The 13,444-nt window shown below is 31.3% G+C and overlaps 1 protein-coding gene across 2 annotated transcripts; it reads left to right on the plus strand.

The window, feature by feature from the left end:
- The first annotated feature begins 670 nt into the window (after positions 1-670).
- LOC126724517 (ras-related protein RABH1b) lies at positions 671-13,116 on the plus strand. 2 transcript variants are annotated; one of them, XM_050429026.1, is made up of 7 exons: positions 671-787; positions 1,340-1,410; positions 1,557-1,645; positions 1,994-2,103; positions 2,722-2,814; positions 3,104-3,257; positions 13,115-13,116. In XM_050429026.1, coding segments are annotated over exons 1-7 (636 nt in total). The 2 variants fall into 2 exon arrangements, with proteins under 2 accessions (XP_050284983.1, XP_050284982.1); XM_050429025.1 differs by lacking the exon at positions 13,115-13,116 and having other exon boundaries at positions 3,104-3,392.
- The last annotated feature ends 328 nt before the right edge of the window (positions 13,117-13,444 follow it).

A 13,444-nucleotide genomic window follows, 5' to 3' on the forward strand; every position in this document is an offset into this window, starting at 1 on the left:
TAATTCAAAAACCTATATCGTATTTGTTTCATGTTGCCAAATATTGATACTCACACACACGCATATATATTTTGTAACTTTTATCTATTAAAGTACTAGAAAAACTTCTATTAATGGATATACTTAGAGCTTTTTGCAATTAATTATTTTAAGAAAATTTTAATATCACTTTCATACAAAATATAAAAATGCATAAAAAAACAAAAAAGTCAATTATTTTTTATTTTCCAATAAAAAAGTTTATAAAATAACAAATCCCACCAATTTTTTTTTAACAAATCTCCAAAACTAAATTAGTAAAATCAAATCAAATAATCACTAGATTCACGCATTGATCAAACCGCACATTCAACAGGACCCAAACAAAATCACTAATGCCAAAAGTGGGGTCCCTCTGATAAAATTATAAAAACCAAAAAGGAAAGTCCTGAGCAGAGAGAGCATCATTGCGATCACAAATTCGCAACCAAGAGAAGAGACCATACATAATCATTTCACGCACAAAACAACACACTCGAAATTTCCGATACAAAAACTCAGTTCAGCTCAGCGCGGCGATGTGAGGTGATACGATACGAGATCCCCAATTTTGAAGCCCGAAATTCGAAAAATCTTGGAGTGGTAGTAGAATAACAGTAATATAGATAGATCGGAAATCAGAACGAAAGAGATGGCTCCGGTATCGGCTTTAGCGAAATACAAGCTGGTGTTTTTGGGAGACCAGTTCGTCGGCAAAACCAATATCATCACTCGCTTCATGTACAACAAGTTCGACAACACCTATCAGGTCCATTTCGCTTTCTTTTTTTGGATCTGATTGGCTTTTTTTGCGTTTGAATGAATGTGATGTAATAGTGGTTGAATTGAATTTTTAGATTTTTCGTGATGTTACAATTTTGTGTGTGTTATGTATGATCCTATGATCTTGGTAGTGTTGTGAGGACAATGCTACAAATCAAATTCATTGAGCAAAATTTCATTGGCATTGAGATTTTTACTTGACTTGTTCAAAATTCAATTTAGAATTTAAATGATGCTAAATACTTAACTAGAAATGAGAATTTTGATGCTTCCTTGTCTAGCGTAATAGAGGGTTTGACTAATTTAATTCATGTGAGAGGAGGGAGTATTGCTCATAGAGCATCGAATAATTTTCTGCCAAAAATGCGGGATTTATAATTGGGGTCCATTCTTATGTGAGAGGACGATGTAGTACAAAGTGAGGGGGCCATCTCAATAGCTTGAACCATATAATGATGTTGAAATTAATGTAAGATTTGTGATCATTTGGACTTGTTTATTCTTTGTTATCTTATATGTGTTATTAATTGATAAACAGGCTACCATTGGTATCGATTTCTTGTCAAAGACTATGTACCTTGAAGATCGAACTGTTCGATTGCAGCTTTGGTAAGATTCTTAATTTAAAGGGGTTGTGAGGTGTTACTGTTACATTCATTTTTTCATTGTTGACCATATTTAAATTGCATTTTCAATTTTTTTTTAATTTTATTCATTTCCACATATTAAACATCAATTTTTGAAATGTTTGATAGGGATACAGCTAGACAAGAAAGGTTCAGGAGTCTCATTCCGAGCTATATTAGGGATTCCTTTGTGGCAGTCATTGTGTATGACGTTGCAAGTATGTTCTTTGACTCATTTCTTTTTATGCTGTGGAAACTTTTTTCTATTTTGGGGTCTCAATTTTCCATTTGCATATCCTTGTTCTGTTCATGCATCCTAAAAAATGATTGAAGTTAATTGTAGCATCTTGCACAAATGCAATGGTTCATATCAAACTTCTTTTTTTTTTTTTTTTTTTTTTTTTTTTTTTTTTTTTTTTCTTGACAAGTATAATAGCTCATATCAAACTTATAAGGCTACTCATTCAAAAGCTTAATAGTTTGGCACCTAATGTTTTTAAATTGATTAGTCGAGTTTTATATGTTTAGTAAATTTCCTAATGATTTTAGGCACATTTTTTCTTTAGGCAGACAATCCTTCTTAAATACTTCCAAATGGATTGAAGAGGTTCGCATAGATCAAGGCAGTGATGTTATCATTGTACTTGTTGGCAACAAAACAGATCTAGTGGAGAAAAGTTATTGATTATTGCCTTGGCTGCAGTTTGTTTTGGATAAAGTTGATCCCTTGTGTTATTTTCATTTTCAGTTGGTCAAACTGTTCCCTGATCAAATGCTGACTATAGAAATGACACTTCAATTCCTCTTCTAGATTTATGGTTACCTCTTACATTATTCATTGTGAACAGTAGCAGAATCAGTTGAGTTAGAAGTGAAGCTAGCTAGAAAGACAAAAATATAAAAGTTTTCCACTGGCAAAAAGTGAGGGGAAAAAATGACGGTTTTATGCTAACTTTGAGCTCTACATTTACTGCAATTATGCTCTAGAATGTCTTGACATGTATGCCTGTTTAATTTTTGCTCTTACATTTTTTATATCCTTGCTTGACCAAATTGAGGTCTACCTTAATTCCTACATTGTTAACTCTTAACTACTATTGGCAAACGACATTCATACACAATTTACAAAGTTGGTAATTGAGAATATCTTGTTCATTTACATGGATGCTTAGGAGATCACTTACATTTCAAAGTTCCCAATGGATATTTTTTCAATGTTACTTATGCTTATTGTGGTTAATGTCTGGTGCATTATTTTGTGCTTATGACCTGGGCATCTTGTGAATGGTTGGACAGGCAAGTTTCTATAGAGGAAGGAGAAGCCAAAGCTCGTGACCTGAATGTTATTTTTATTGAAACTAGTGCCAAGGTCGGCTTTAATATTAAGGTAAGCAATTAATTTCCTCCACTTTGGATAGCTACTTTATATAAATGCTAATGGCATGATGCAAGAAATCAAATACACATGATTTTGGTTTAGTGCACTTCAAACACTGCAGACTTGATGGTTATAGCAGCTGTTTCATGCTTTAGCTAAATTTCAGGTCTCCTAAAATATTTCATGTTTGACCAATCATTTATGTTATAATCTAATTAACACAATGACAGCATATGATTATTTCTTTCCCAGCAAAAAAAATAAATAAAAAATAAAAAATAAAACCCTCTTATGTAAGTTTCTTTCTTGTTGTCTGGCACTATTTCGGAAGATTGCAGCAGCCTTACCTGGAATGGAAACACTTTCCTCGACCAAGCAAGAAGACATGGTTGATGTTAATCTTAAGTCTAGCAATGCAGCTGCAACGCAGTGCCAACCACAGTCAGGAGGATGTGCATGTTTATACATGCTATGGACCTATGATCCAACTTCTTTGCGCCATCCATAATGTCTTATGAATCATATCATGTGTCTGTAAAGTCCTCGTTGTCCTCTTTTTGTAGCTTTGTACCTATTTTTGGTTGCTAAAGGATTTACAATTTGGCAAAATTTTTGAAAATATGCATTTTTAGTGAACTAAAATACAAACTCTTATTCTAAAAGTGATTATATGCAATATAATGTTTGGGTCTACCCTTTATTTTGAAAGAATCTTTATGTTATGTTAGGTATGTGTTAAAAATGTGACTTTTCTGCTCCAATTTACAATCCTGTCACCTGTGAGACTGATCTCCCCTCCCCTTTATTTGGTCACCCCATAAATTGAACTCTTCCCTATGTATGTATACAAGATGAGGGAATTGCACACATCCGAAAATTAGTTAGGACTTGGGACAATAAAAAAAGACCATTTTTTCCTTGTTTACATGATTCGCCTTCTAGTTCTTGAGCATAGCCCTTCCTCGCCCAAAAGTCACAACCGTTAAGTGCATGAGACTATTTTTTACTTGAGGAACTTGTAACATTGTTGATTACCCATTCACTGTTCCAAGGCTTAAAGTTTTAGCTATTGTCATCCCTCTAGTTGCACTAATTGTCCTATGCACAGGATGTATGCATTCTCACTCTCATAATGTTTAATGTATAGATTCCAAAGCTATATGAGATACACATGTGGTGAGGAAGAGAATGTATACATTAGATGCATCAAAAGGTTTCTTTTAGTTAAGTTCTATCTTAAAATTGACTATTGGAGAGAATAAGGAACATATGTTGTGCCAAAAAAATTCATGATGAGCTCATAAAATGCCTTATGCCCTTCACTGGCATGATAGGAAGTTAAAAAAAATAATAATAATAATTGTGAGGTTCCTGTAAGGTTATAATAGCTTTTACAATTTTTACCAAAGGCTTTGGGATAGTGGATACTCATCCCTCTAATGATGACTGGAAGATAAGAGTTAGACATAGACTTCAATAATAAAAGTGCTTGACATTGTTATAAATAAATTCATTTAGAGTAGTGATGGTTTCAATTGACTTAAAAGATGTGCCACAAATTTAGAGATCTAAAATTCAATCTATCATTAGGCTTATAACGACCAAAAAAAAAAAAAAAACAAAAAAAAAAAACTTGTTGAGCATGGTTTTAAAAACAAAATTGTTCAATGGTGGAATGGAAAAATGAGAGGTTCAAGATTTTTGAAGTCAGACTGTAATGATATCATAATTAATTTGATAATTATTTAAGATACAAATAAATTAATTAAAATTATAAAATTAGAATAGTTGACTAAAAACAATATCTTGCGAAATTTAAACAACTTTTAAATGTATATCACATTAACTAATGAGAAAAGTGACACTAACTGATGATTCACATCTTAGTTTTCGCCTAATTTTCTTCTAAACTCTTCACTCTTTTTCAATAAGTTTTCTCCTATTTATTCTCCTATACTCTTCACACTCTTTTGGATATTGTAGTGAATGTGAGAGTATGTGAGATTTTTGCTTTTCTCCCGTGGGAACTATTAGGGGTCGCAATTCATGTTCGCAGGTAGGGTTCGTATCAGGTTGAGCCTTGAGTATTCGGCTATATGAGTTCACCTGGAATCTGACTTGTTTAGTAAATGTGTCAAGAACCTCAATTCTAACACAAACTGATTATTAAACAAGTTAACCCAACATGACACGTTTAACTCGTTTAATTCACAAGTTATATAAAAGGTCAATACAAATAACTCGTTTAATAACCAGTTTGATTAATAGGTCATACTTGACTTGAATAACATGTTATCAATTCTTATATATCTAAAATTAAAAATAAAATTATAACTATAAATATAGTAATAAACATATAATTACAACAAAATTTTGAGCAATAGTAATAACAAAAGCTAATACCTTTATAAGCTAAACGGGTCAAATGGGTTTACATGTTGAACTTGAACACAACCCGTTTATTAAATGGGTCAGTTATGTTGACCTGAATATGATTCAAACTCATTTAAGTTCAACCCACGACCTGTTTATAAATGGGTTAGTCGTATTGGGTTTGTGTGTCATGTCAGATTTTGCCACCTGAGATTTTTTATGTGAGATTTTCACTCGGTACCGTGGAGTGTGAGATTTTTTTCTCAATGAATTTTCTCATATTTAAATAAGAATCTCCTATTTAAAGAGTTTTGTGGCATGAGTTTTCTATATGTGTAGAATGAGTTTTTTCATAATTAAATTGAGAATCTCACTTTTCTCATATTTAAATAAATAGTACAGGAAACTAAACTCATCCTTCTAAATAAATAGTATAGGAAACTAAACTCATCCTTCACTTGTAATAAATAGTATAGAGTTTTGTAGCATGGGTTTTCAATATGTGTAGAATGATTACTTGTAGTATAGGAAAATACTCGCCCTGTAAAATAAACCCTTTATAAATAAATAGTATAGAAAACTAAACTCATCCTTCACTTGTAGTATAGGAAAATAAACTCATTCTAAATAAATAAATAGTATAGGAAACTAAACTCATCTTTCACTTGTAGTATAGGAAAATACTCGCCCAGGAAAATAAACTGTACTCACTTGTAGAATGATCACCTGTAGTATAGGAAAATAAACTCCTTCTAAATAAATAAATAGTACAGGAAACTAAACTCATCCTTCACTTGTAGTATAGGAAAATACTCGCCCTAGAAAATAAACTATACTCCTTGTAATAAATAGTATATGGCATGAGTTTTCTACCCATATAGAGTATCCTTCACTTGTAGTATAGGAAAATATTCGCCCTGGAAAATAAATTGTACTCCTTGTAATAAATAGTATAGAATTTTGTCATTTGTCATGGCATGGCATGAGTTTTCTACCCGCCTAGGTACTCCTTGTAATTGTGGCATGAGTAGTTGTCACTAATCATGATTCACTTGTAGTATAGGAAAATAATTACTGTGAAAATGTCCACTTTTTGTTCTCTTCTTTCTTTCTATATAATATTATATAATTTTTCTTCTTTCTATAAGATCTATAACATATTACACTTTGCTCTAACATATTACACTTTTCTATAATATACATAATTTTTCTTCTTTCTATTTTCTATAATATTTTTTCTCTTTTTCTTCTTTCTATCTTACACAGCTCTAACATATTACACTTTTCTATAATATTATATAATTTTTCTTCAACATAGCTCTAACATATTACACTTTTCTATCTTACATCTTTCTCTCAACAATATTATATAATTTTTCTAACATAGCTCTAACATACTAACATAGCTCTAACATATTACACTTTTCTATCTTACATCTTTCTCTCAACAATATTATATAATTTTTCTTCAACATAGCTCTAACATATTACACTTTTCTATCTTACATATTTCTCTCAACATCTTAAACAATTCTTATTAACATAGATTAAACATTATTCAACATAGATAACACTATTTCGTCAACATAGCTTAAACGATTAAACATTATTTAGATAACACTATCAACATAGCTCTAACATATTACACTTTTCTATCTTACATCTTTCTCTCAACATCTTAAACAATTCTTATTAACATAGATTAAACATTATTCAACATAGATAACACTATTTCGTCAACATAGCTTAAACGATTAAACATTATTTAGATAACACTATTTCGTCAACATAGCTTAAACGATTAAACATTATTCAACATAGATCACACATCAACATAGATAACACTATTTCGTCAACATAGCTTAAACGATTAAACATTATTTAGATAACACTATCAACATAGCTCTAACATATTACACTTTTCTATCTTACATCTTTCTCTCAACATCTTAAACAATTCTTATTAACATAGATTAAACATTATTCAACATAGATAACAACGATTAAACATTATTTAGATAACACTATTTCGTCAACATAGCTTAAACGACTAAACATTATTCAACATAAACATAGCTTAAACGATTAAACATTATTTAGATAACACTATCAACATAGCTCTAACATATTACACTTTTCTATCTTACATCTTTCTCTCAACATCTTAAACAATTCCACTTTTCTATCTTACATCTTTCTCTCAACATCTTAAACAATTCTTATTAACATAGATTAAACATTATTCAACATAGATAACAACGATTAAACATTATTTAGATAACACTATTTCGTCAACATAGCTTAAACGATTAAACATTATTCAACATAGATCACACATCAACATAGCTTAAAAAATTCTTATTAAACATTAGAACATAGCTTAAACGATTAAACATTATTCAACATAGATCACACATCAACATGGCTTAAACATAGCTTAAACAATTCTTATTAAACATTGTTTAATTAGATAACACTATAGCTTAAACGATTAAACATTATTCAACATAGATCACACATCAACATAGCTTAAACGTAGCTTAAACAATTCTTATTAAACATTGTTTAATTAGATAACACTATAGCTTAAACGATTAAACATTATTCAACATAGATCACACAGCTTAAACATAGCTTAAACAATTCTTATTAAACATTAGAACATAGCTTAAACGATTAAACATTATTCAACATAGATCACATAGCTTAAACATAGCTTAAACAATTCTTATTAAACATTGTTTAATTAGATAACACTATAGCTTATTAAACATTGTTTAATTAGATAACACTATAGCTTAAACGATTAAACATTATTCAACATAGATTCAACAGCTTAAACATAGCTTAAACAATTCTTATTAAACATTGTTTAATTAGATAACACTATAGCTTATTAAACATTGTTTAATTAGATAACACTATAGCTTAAACGATTAAACATTATTCAACATAGATCACACATCAACATAGCTTAAACATAGCTTAAACAATTCTTATTAAACATTGTTTAATTAGATAACACTATAGCTTAAACGATTAAACATTATTCAACATAGCTTAAACATAGCTTAAACAATTCTTATTAAACATTAGAACATAGCTTAAACGATTAAACATTATTCAACATAGATCACATAGCTTAAACATAGCTTAAACAATTCTTATTAAACATTGTTTAATTAGATAACACTATAGCTTATTAAACATTGTTTAATTAGATAACACTATAGCTTAAACGATTAAACATTATTCAACATAGATTCAACAGCTTAAACATAGCTTAAACAATTCTTATTAAACATTGTTTAATTAGATAACACTATAGCTTATTAAACATTGTTTAATTAGATAACACTATAGCTTAAACGATTAAACATTATTCAACATAGATTCAACAGCTTAAACATAGCTTAAACAATTCTTATTAAACATTGTTTAATTAGATAACACTATAGCTTATTAAACATTGTTTAATTAGATAACACTATAGCTTAAACGATTAAACATTATTCAACATAGATCACACATCAACATAGCTTAAACATAGCTTAAACAATTCTTATTAAACATTGTTTAATTAGATAACACTATAGCTTAAACGATTAAACATTATTCAACATAGCTTAAACATAGCTTAAACAATTCTTATTAAACATTAGAACATAGCTTAAACGATTAAACATTATTCAACATAGATCACATAGCTTAAACATAGCTTAAACAATTCTTATTAAACATTGTTTAATTAGATAACACTATAGCTTATTAAACATTGTTTAATTAGATAACACTATAGCTTAAACGATTAAACATTATTCAACATAGATTCAATAGCTTAAACATAGCTTAAACAATTCTTATTAAACAATTCTTATTAAACATTGTTTAATTAGATAACACTATAGCTTAAACGATTAAACATTATTCAACATAGATTCAACAGCTTAAACGATTAAACATTATTCAACATAGATCACACATCAACATAGCTTAAACATAGCTTAAACAATTCTTATTAAACATTGTTTAATTAGATAACACTATAGCTTAAACGATTAAACATTATTCAACATAGATCACACATCAACATAGCTTAAACATAGCTATTAAACATTGTTTAATTAGATAACACTATAGCTTAAACGATTAAACATTATTCAACATAGATTCAACAGCTTAAACGATTAAACATAGATCACACATCAACATTAGATTAAACATTAGATTAAACATTAGACTCACTATTTCTTACACACTATTTCTCAAGTAAACTCATAACTCCCTCACTCCTTCTCCTTCCTTCACTTGTCTACAAAGTGAGTTTGTATTATTCCGTGTGTTACTCTCTCTTCTCCAACGTTATATTAACCATGTTTTTATCATCATTAGCCGATGTGGGATTTCATTTACAAACTGTATACGTTTTTTACGCTTTTGGTTTCCCACTTTCTATATCGCGGTAATTACCCCTGTTTTCTTAGTTGTTTGTGATATTTTGTTAGGTTGTCTTCGATTCCTCCAATTTTCTCAAGCCATGGTTTCCAATGGTGTCCAAGTCTTCCAATTTTCTCAAGCCATGGTGTAAGTCATGGTGTCCAAATGGTGTCAGCGTAACCTGATCCAAGTTGGTGTCCAATGGCGTCCAATTTTCTCAAGCCATGGTGTCCATTGGTGTCCTCCCATGGTGTAAGCATAACCTGATCGAAGTTTGGGTGTCCAATGGTGTTCGATTCCTCCAATTTTCTCAAGCCACCCTCCAAAATTGCTCCTTCCAAAGTCCTCCAATTTTCTCAAGCCATGGTGTCCCAGTCTTTCAATTTTCCCAAGCCATGGTGTAAGCGTAACCTGATCCAAGTTGGTGTCCAATGGTGTCCAAGTCCTCCATTTTTCTCAAGCCATGGTGTCCAAGTTCTATGGTGTGGTTTAAGCGTAACCTGATCCAAGTTGATGTCCAATGGTGTCCAAGTACTCCAAGCTACCAAGCCAAGTTCTCCATGGTTTTCTTCCTCCAACCTATGTCTGCCATGGTTTTCTTCCTCCAAGCTATCAAGCCGTGTCTGCCACTTTCTTCCTCCCAGTGTCCAATGATGTCCAAGTCCTTCCTCCCATGGTTTTCTTTCGCCTATCATGGGATGTCTGCCATGGTTTTCTTCCTCCCTCCAAGTAACCTGATCCAATTTTCTTGTCGTGGATTCTGTTTTTTATTTTAATGAATTTTGATATGATTTTCTTCGCTAGCTTGCCATGATTAATTTCTGTTTTTTATTTGAATTTCGATTTGCTGAAGATAGTGTCGCTCTTGATTCATTATATTTCTTCCCTTTTCTGTTTTTGATTGCACATTCTTCCCTTCTCTCTGTTTTTTATTTGAATGTTGATTTGAAGAAGATAGTGTTGCTCACTTGACCCCAATAGCTGGTCTTGTTAAAGATAGAAATAATTTACATTTTTTTCAGATTTTTTTTTTCTTCCACTCCTTGGTAATCACCTGTGTACCTTGGTATCTCTCTGGTGGTGCTTCCAATCCCTTCCAATCCTCTTGGCGTTCTCTCTGCTATTCAGAGCAACCTGACACAACAACCCACCACCAAAGATTGAAAAATTTTACATTTTTTTTTATATTTCTTCCCTTCTCTCTGTTTTTTATTTTAATTTTGATTTGCAGAAGACAGTTTAGCTCAATTATGTTATATTAACCTTGTTTTTCTCATCATTATTCAATGTAGGACTAAAGAATTTTTTTGAAAAGCTCCATTTTGATTAGGATCTTGACACTAATGACTTTGTATTCATCTTCCTGTCTTTCTGAAACAGACATTATGGCGTGCGCTGCATGCAGAATCATGAAAAAAGGATGCAAAGCTGATTGTCCTTTCGCAGATTTTTTTGGACCTCAAGATACAGAGAGGTTTCGGACAATCAAAGGCCTTTACAGTGTCCAAAAGATGAGAAATTTGTTGCGTGATCCCAATACTACTAGGGAAGACAAGGAACGTCGTTTACAAGAGTGGTATGAGGAGGCCGTTGCACTAGAGGTTGCTCAAATATTGGAAGATTTGAAAAATGGATAGTTTTCATGGGCTTGTTATTGGGCTTTCAGCAGCAAAATCATTTGTGATTGGGCCAGCTGCTTTAGTTTCTGCTTTAATGCTATGTCTGCATGTGGAATTGTTCTGTCTTGCACATTTGTCAAATTTGTGTTCTGGTCTTGTCTTTCGGAACAGACTTTCACGGAGTCCCTTTTTTTTTTTTTTTTTGATAGAGAAATTGTTCTGTTATATTTTGTTTTTACGAAATATTAATTATTACTATTAGGGTTTAACTAACGGCATATATTAATAAAAAAATTTAAGAAATATTTTAGTAAAAAATGAAAAAATAATTGACTTTTTTTTTTTTTTTTTTTTTACAGTTTTTTCAAATTTTAATAAAAAATTTCTAAAATAAATGATTAATTCATATATTATCTAGACCTTACTATTATTATTATTTTTCAATGTCCCTGTTACACAAGCTCGATGTGAGCAACTTCTGAGCTTTCAGAAGTCTCAGTCAATCACTGATTGAACCAATTCTGCATCTCAAATTTCTTCTGCTTATGAATCTTCTATGGTGAATTCTAGTGCTCAATTTCAATCTGGTGGTGCTAGCTCTTCCCATTTCATTAACAATTTCACGGTTAATATCATTTCCCCTTCTACTCCCATAGCATGGATTCCAAATATTCCATTTTTTCAGCTAGTATTGTTGATAGACAAGCTTCTGCATCTAAAGATTGGATCTTGGACACAGGCAACTGATCATATAGTCCATTCAATCACTCATCTTACCACCATTATTTTTGTCATCAATACTGTTGTTCATTTACCTATTGCTATTGGGGAAACAACATTAATAACTCATAAAGGCACAGTTAAAAACTCAGTGAAACTCTTATCTTGACTAGTGTACTTTGTGTACCTGCTTTAGTTTCAACTTGATTTCCATTAGCCATCTTACAAAATCTTTATTTTGTTGCATTGTCTTCATTTCTAACCTGTGCTTTATCCAAAACCTTGCTCATTGGAGCATGATTGGTTTAGGTAAAGAACATGGTGGTCTCTACTTCCTGCAACAAGACTCAGATATGTTCAAATCAGTTGTTTCTTTTGTACATACATGTCCCTTTAATGGGTGGCACTATTGCTTAGGTCATCCCTCTAGCAGCTTGCAAACTTAATCCCTGTTTCTAGCAGCCCTAAACTTAACCAAAATTAACTTTTAAATTTCTAAACCTAATAAGTAATCATTCCAAGCTTCATTTTTGAGTTTCAGCCCCCCCCCCCCCCCCCCCCCCCCCCCCCCAAAAACAAAAAAAAAAAGGTTCAAATTTATGCACCTAAATCCCAATACCCTCTAAAATCTCTCAATCTCTTTTTTATTCTTAAACTTTGGAGGGCCAATTCTTCATTCAATTTCACTAACTCAAAACACCGTGATAGGTCTCTCTTTCTCTCTCTTACACACGCACACACATTTTTATATTTTATTTATGATGTGTAATTCAAGTAATCAAATGATTAAATTTCGTCTATTGGAAGAGAAATTAGAGATGGGTTTCATTTGTTATAATCTCTATGTTTCTGGGTTCTTATGCAACTAACATTTTTAATGTACTGTTAAGTTGCTCAGAAACTTTGAAACAAATGCAATATCCCAAAGTCGTGATTAAAAACTTTTGTTTGCCAGTCAACGATGACTCTAATGGACCATCAGGAGTTTCATGTCTAACCAGTCATTTATTTATGTCATCATAATCTGATTAACACAATGACAGTATATGATCATTTCTTTTCCAGCCAAAAAAAAAATCTCTCTATATAAGCTTCTTATTGTTTTTGTATTTCTAAAAAACCAACTCAGTTTTCATTATCAATTTTTTTGACAAATTAAGAAGACATGGTTGATGTCAATCTTAATTCTAGCAATGCAGCTGCAACGCAGTCACAACCAGAGTCAGGATGATGTGCATGTTGATACATGTTGTCCACCAAAGCTCCAACTTCTTTGTCCCAACCTAAATGTCTTATGAATTATATCATGTGTTTGTAAAGTCCTCTATGTATTCTTTTTGTAGCTTTGCCCCTTTTTTTGGTTGGTTGCTAAAAGATTTTGGTGCCATTTGGCTAATTTTTTGAAAATACATATTTTCAATGAACTAAACTACAAACTCTTATTCTAAAAGACTTGAGGCTAACCATCTATAATCCACTATTGATAAAAA

This window comes from Quercus robur, chromosome 4 (assembly GCF_932294415.1).
Source record: "Quercus robur chromosome 4, dhQueRobu3.1, whole genome shotgun sequence".
Classification (NCBI taxonomy): Eukaryota; Viridiplantae; Streptophyta; class Magnoliopsida; order Fagales; family Fagaceae; genus Quercus; species Quercus robur.

Coding starts and splice junctions, on each gene's coding strand:
- LOC126724517 (XM_050429025.1), top strand. CDS start 671: ATGGCTCCGGTATCGGCTTTAGCGAAATACAAGCTGGTGTTTTTGGGA. Junction 788..1,339: donor AGTTCGACAACACCTATCAG/GTCCATTTCGCT, acceptor ATTGATAAACAG/GCTACCATTGGTATCGATTT. Junction 1,411..1,556: donor ACTGTTCGATTGCAGCTTTG/GTAAGATTCTTA, acceptor AATGTTTGATAG/GGATACAGCTAGACAAGAAA.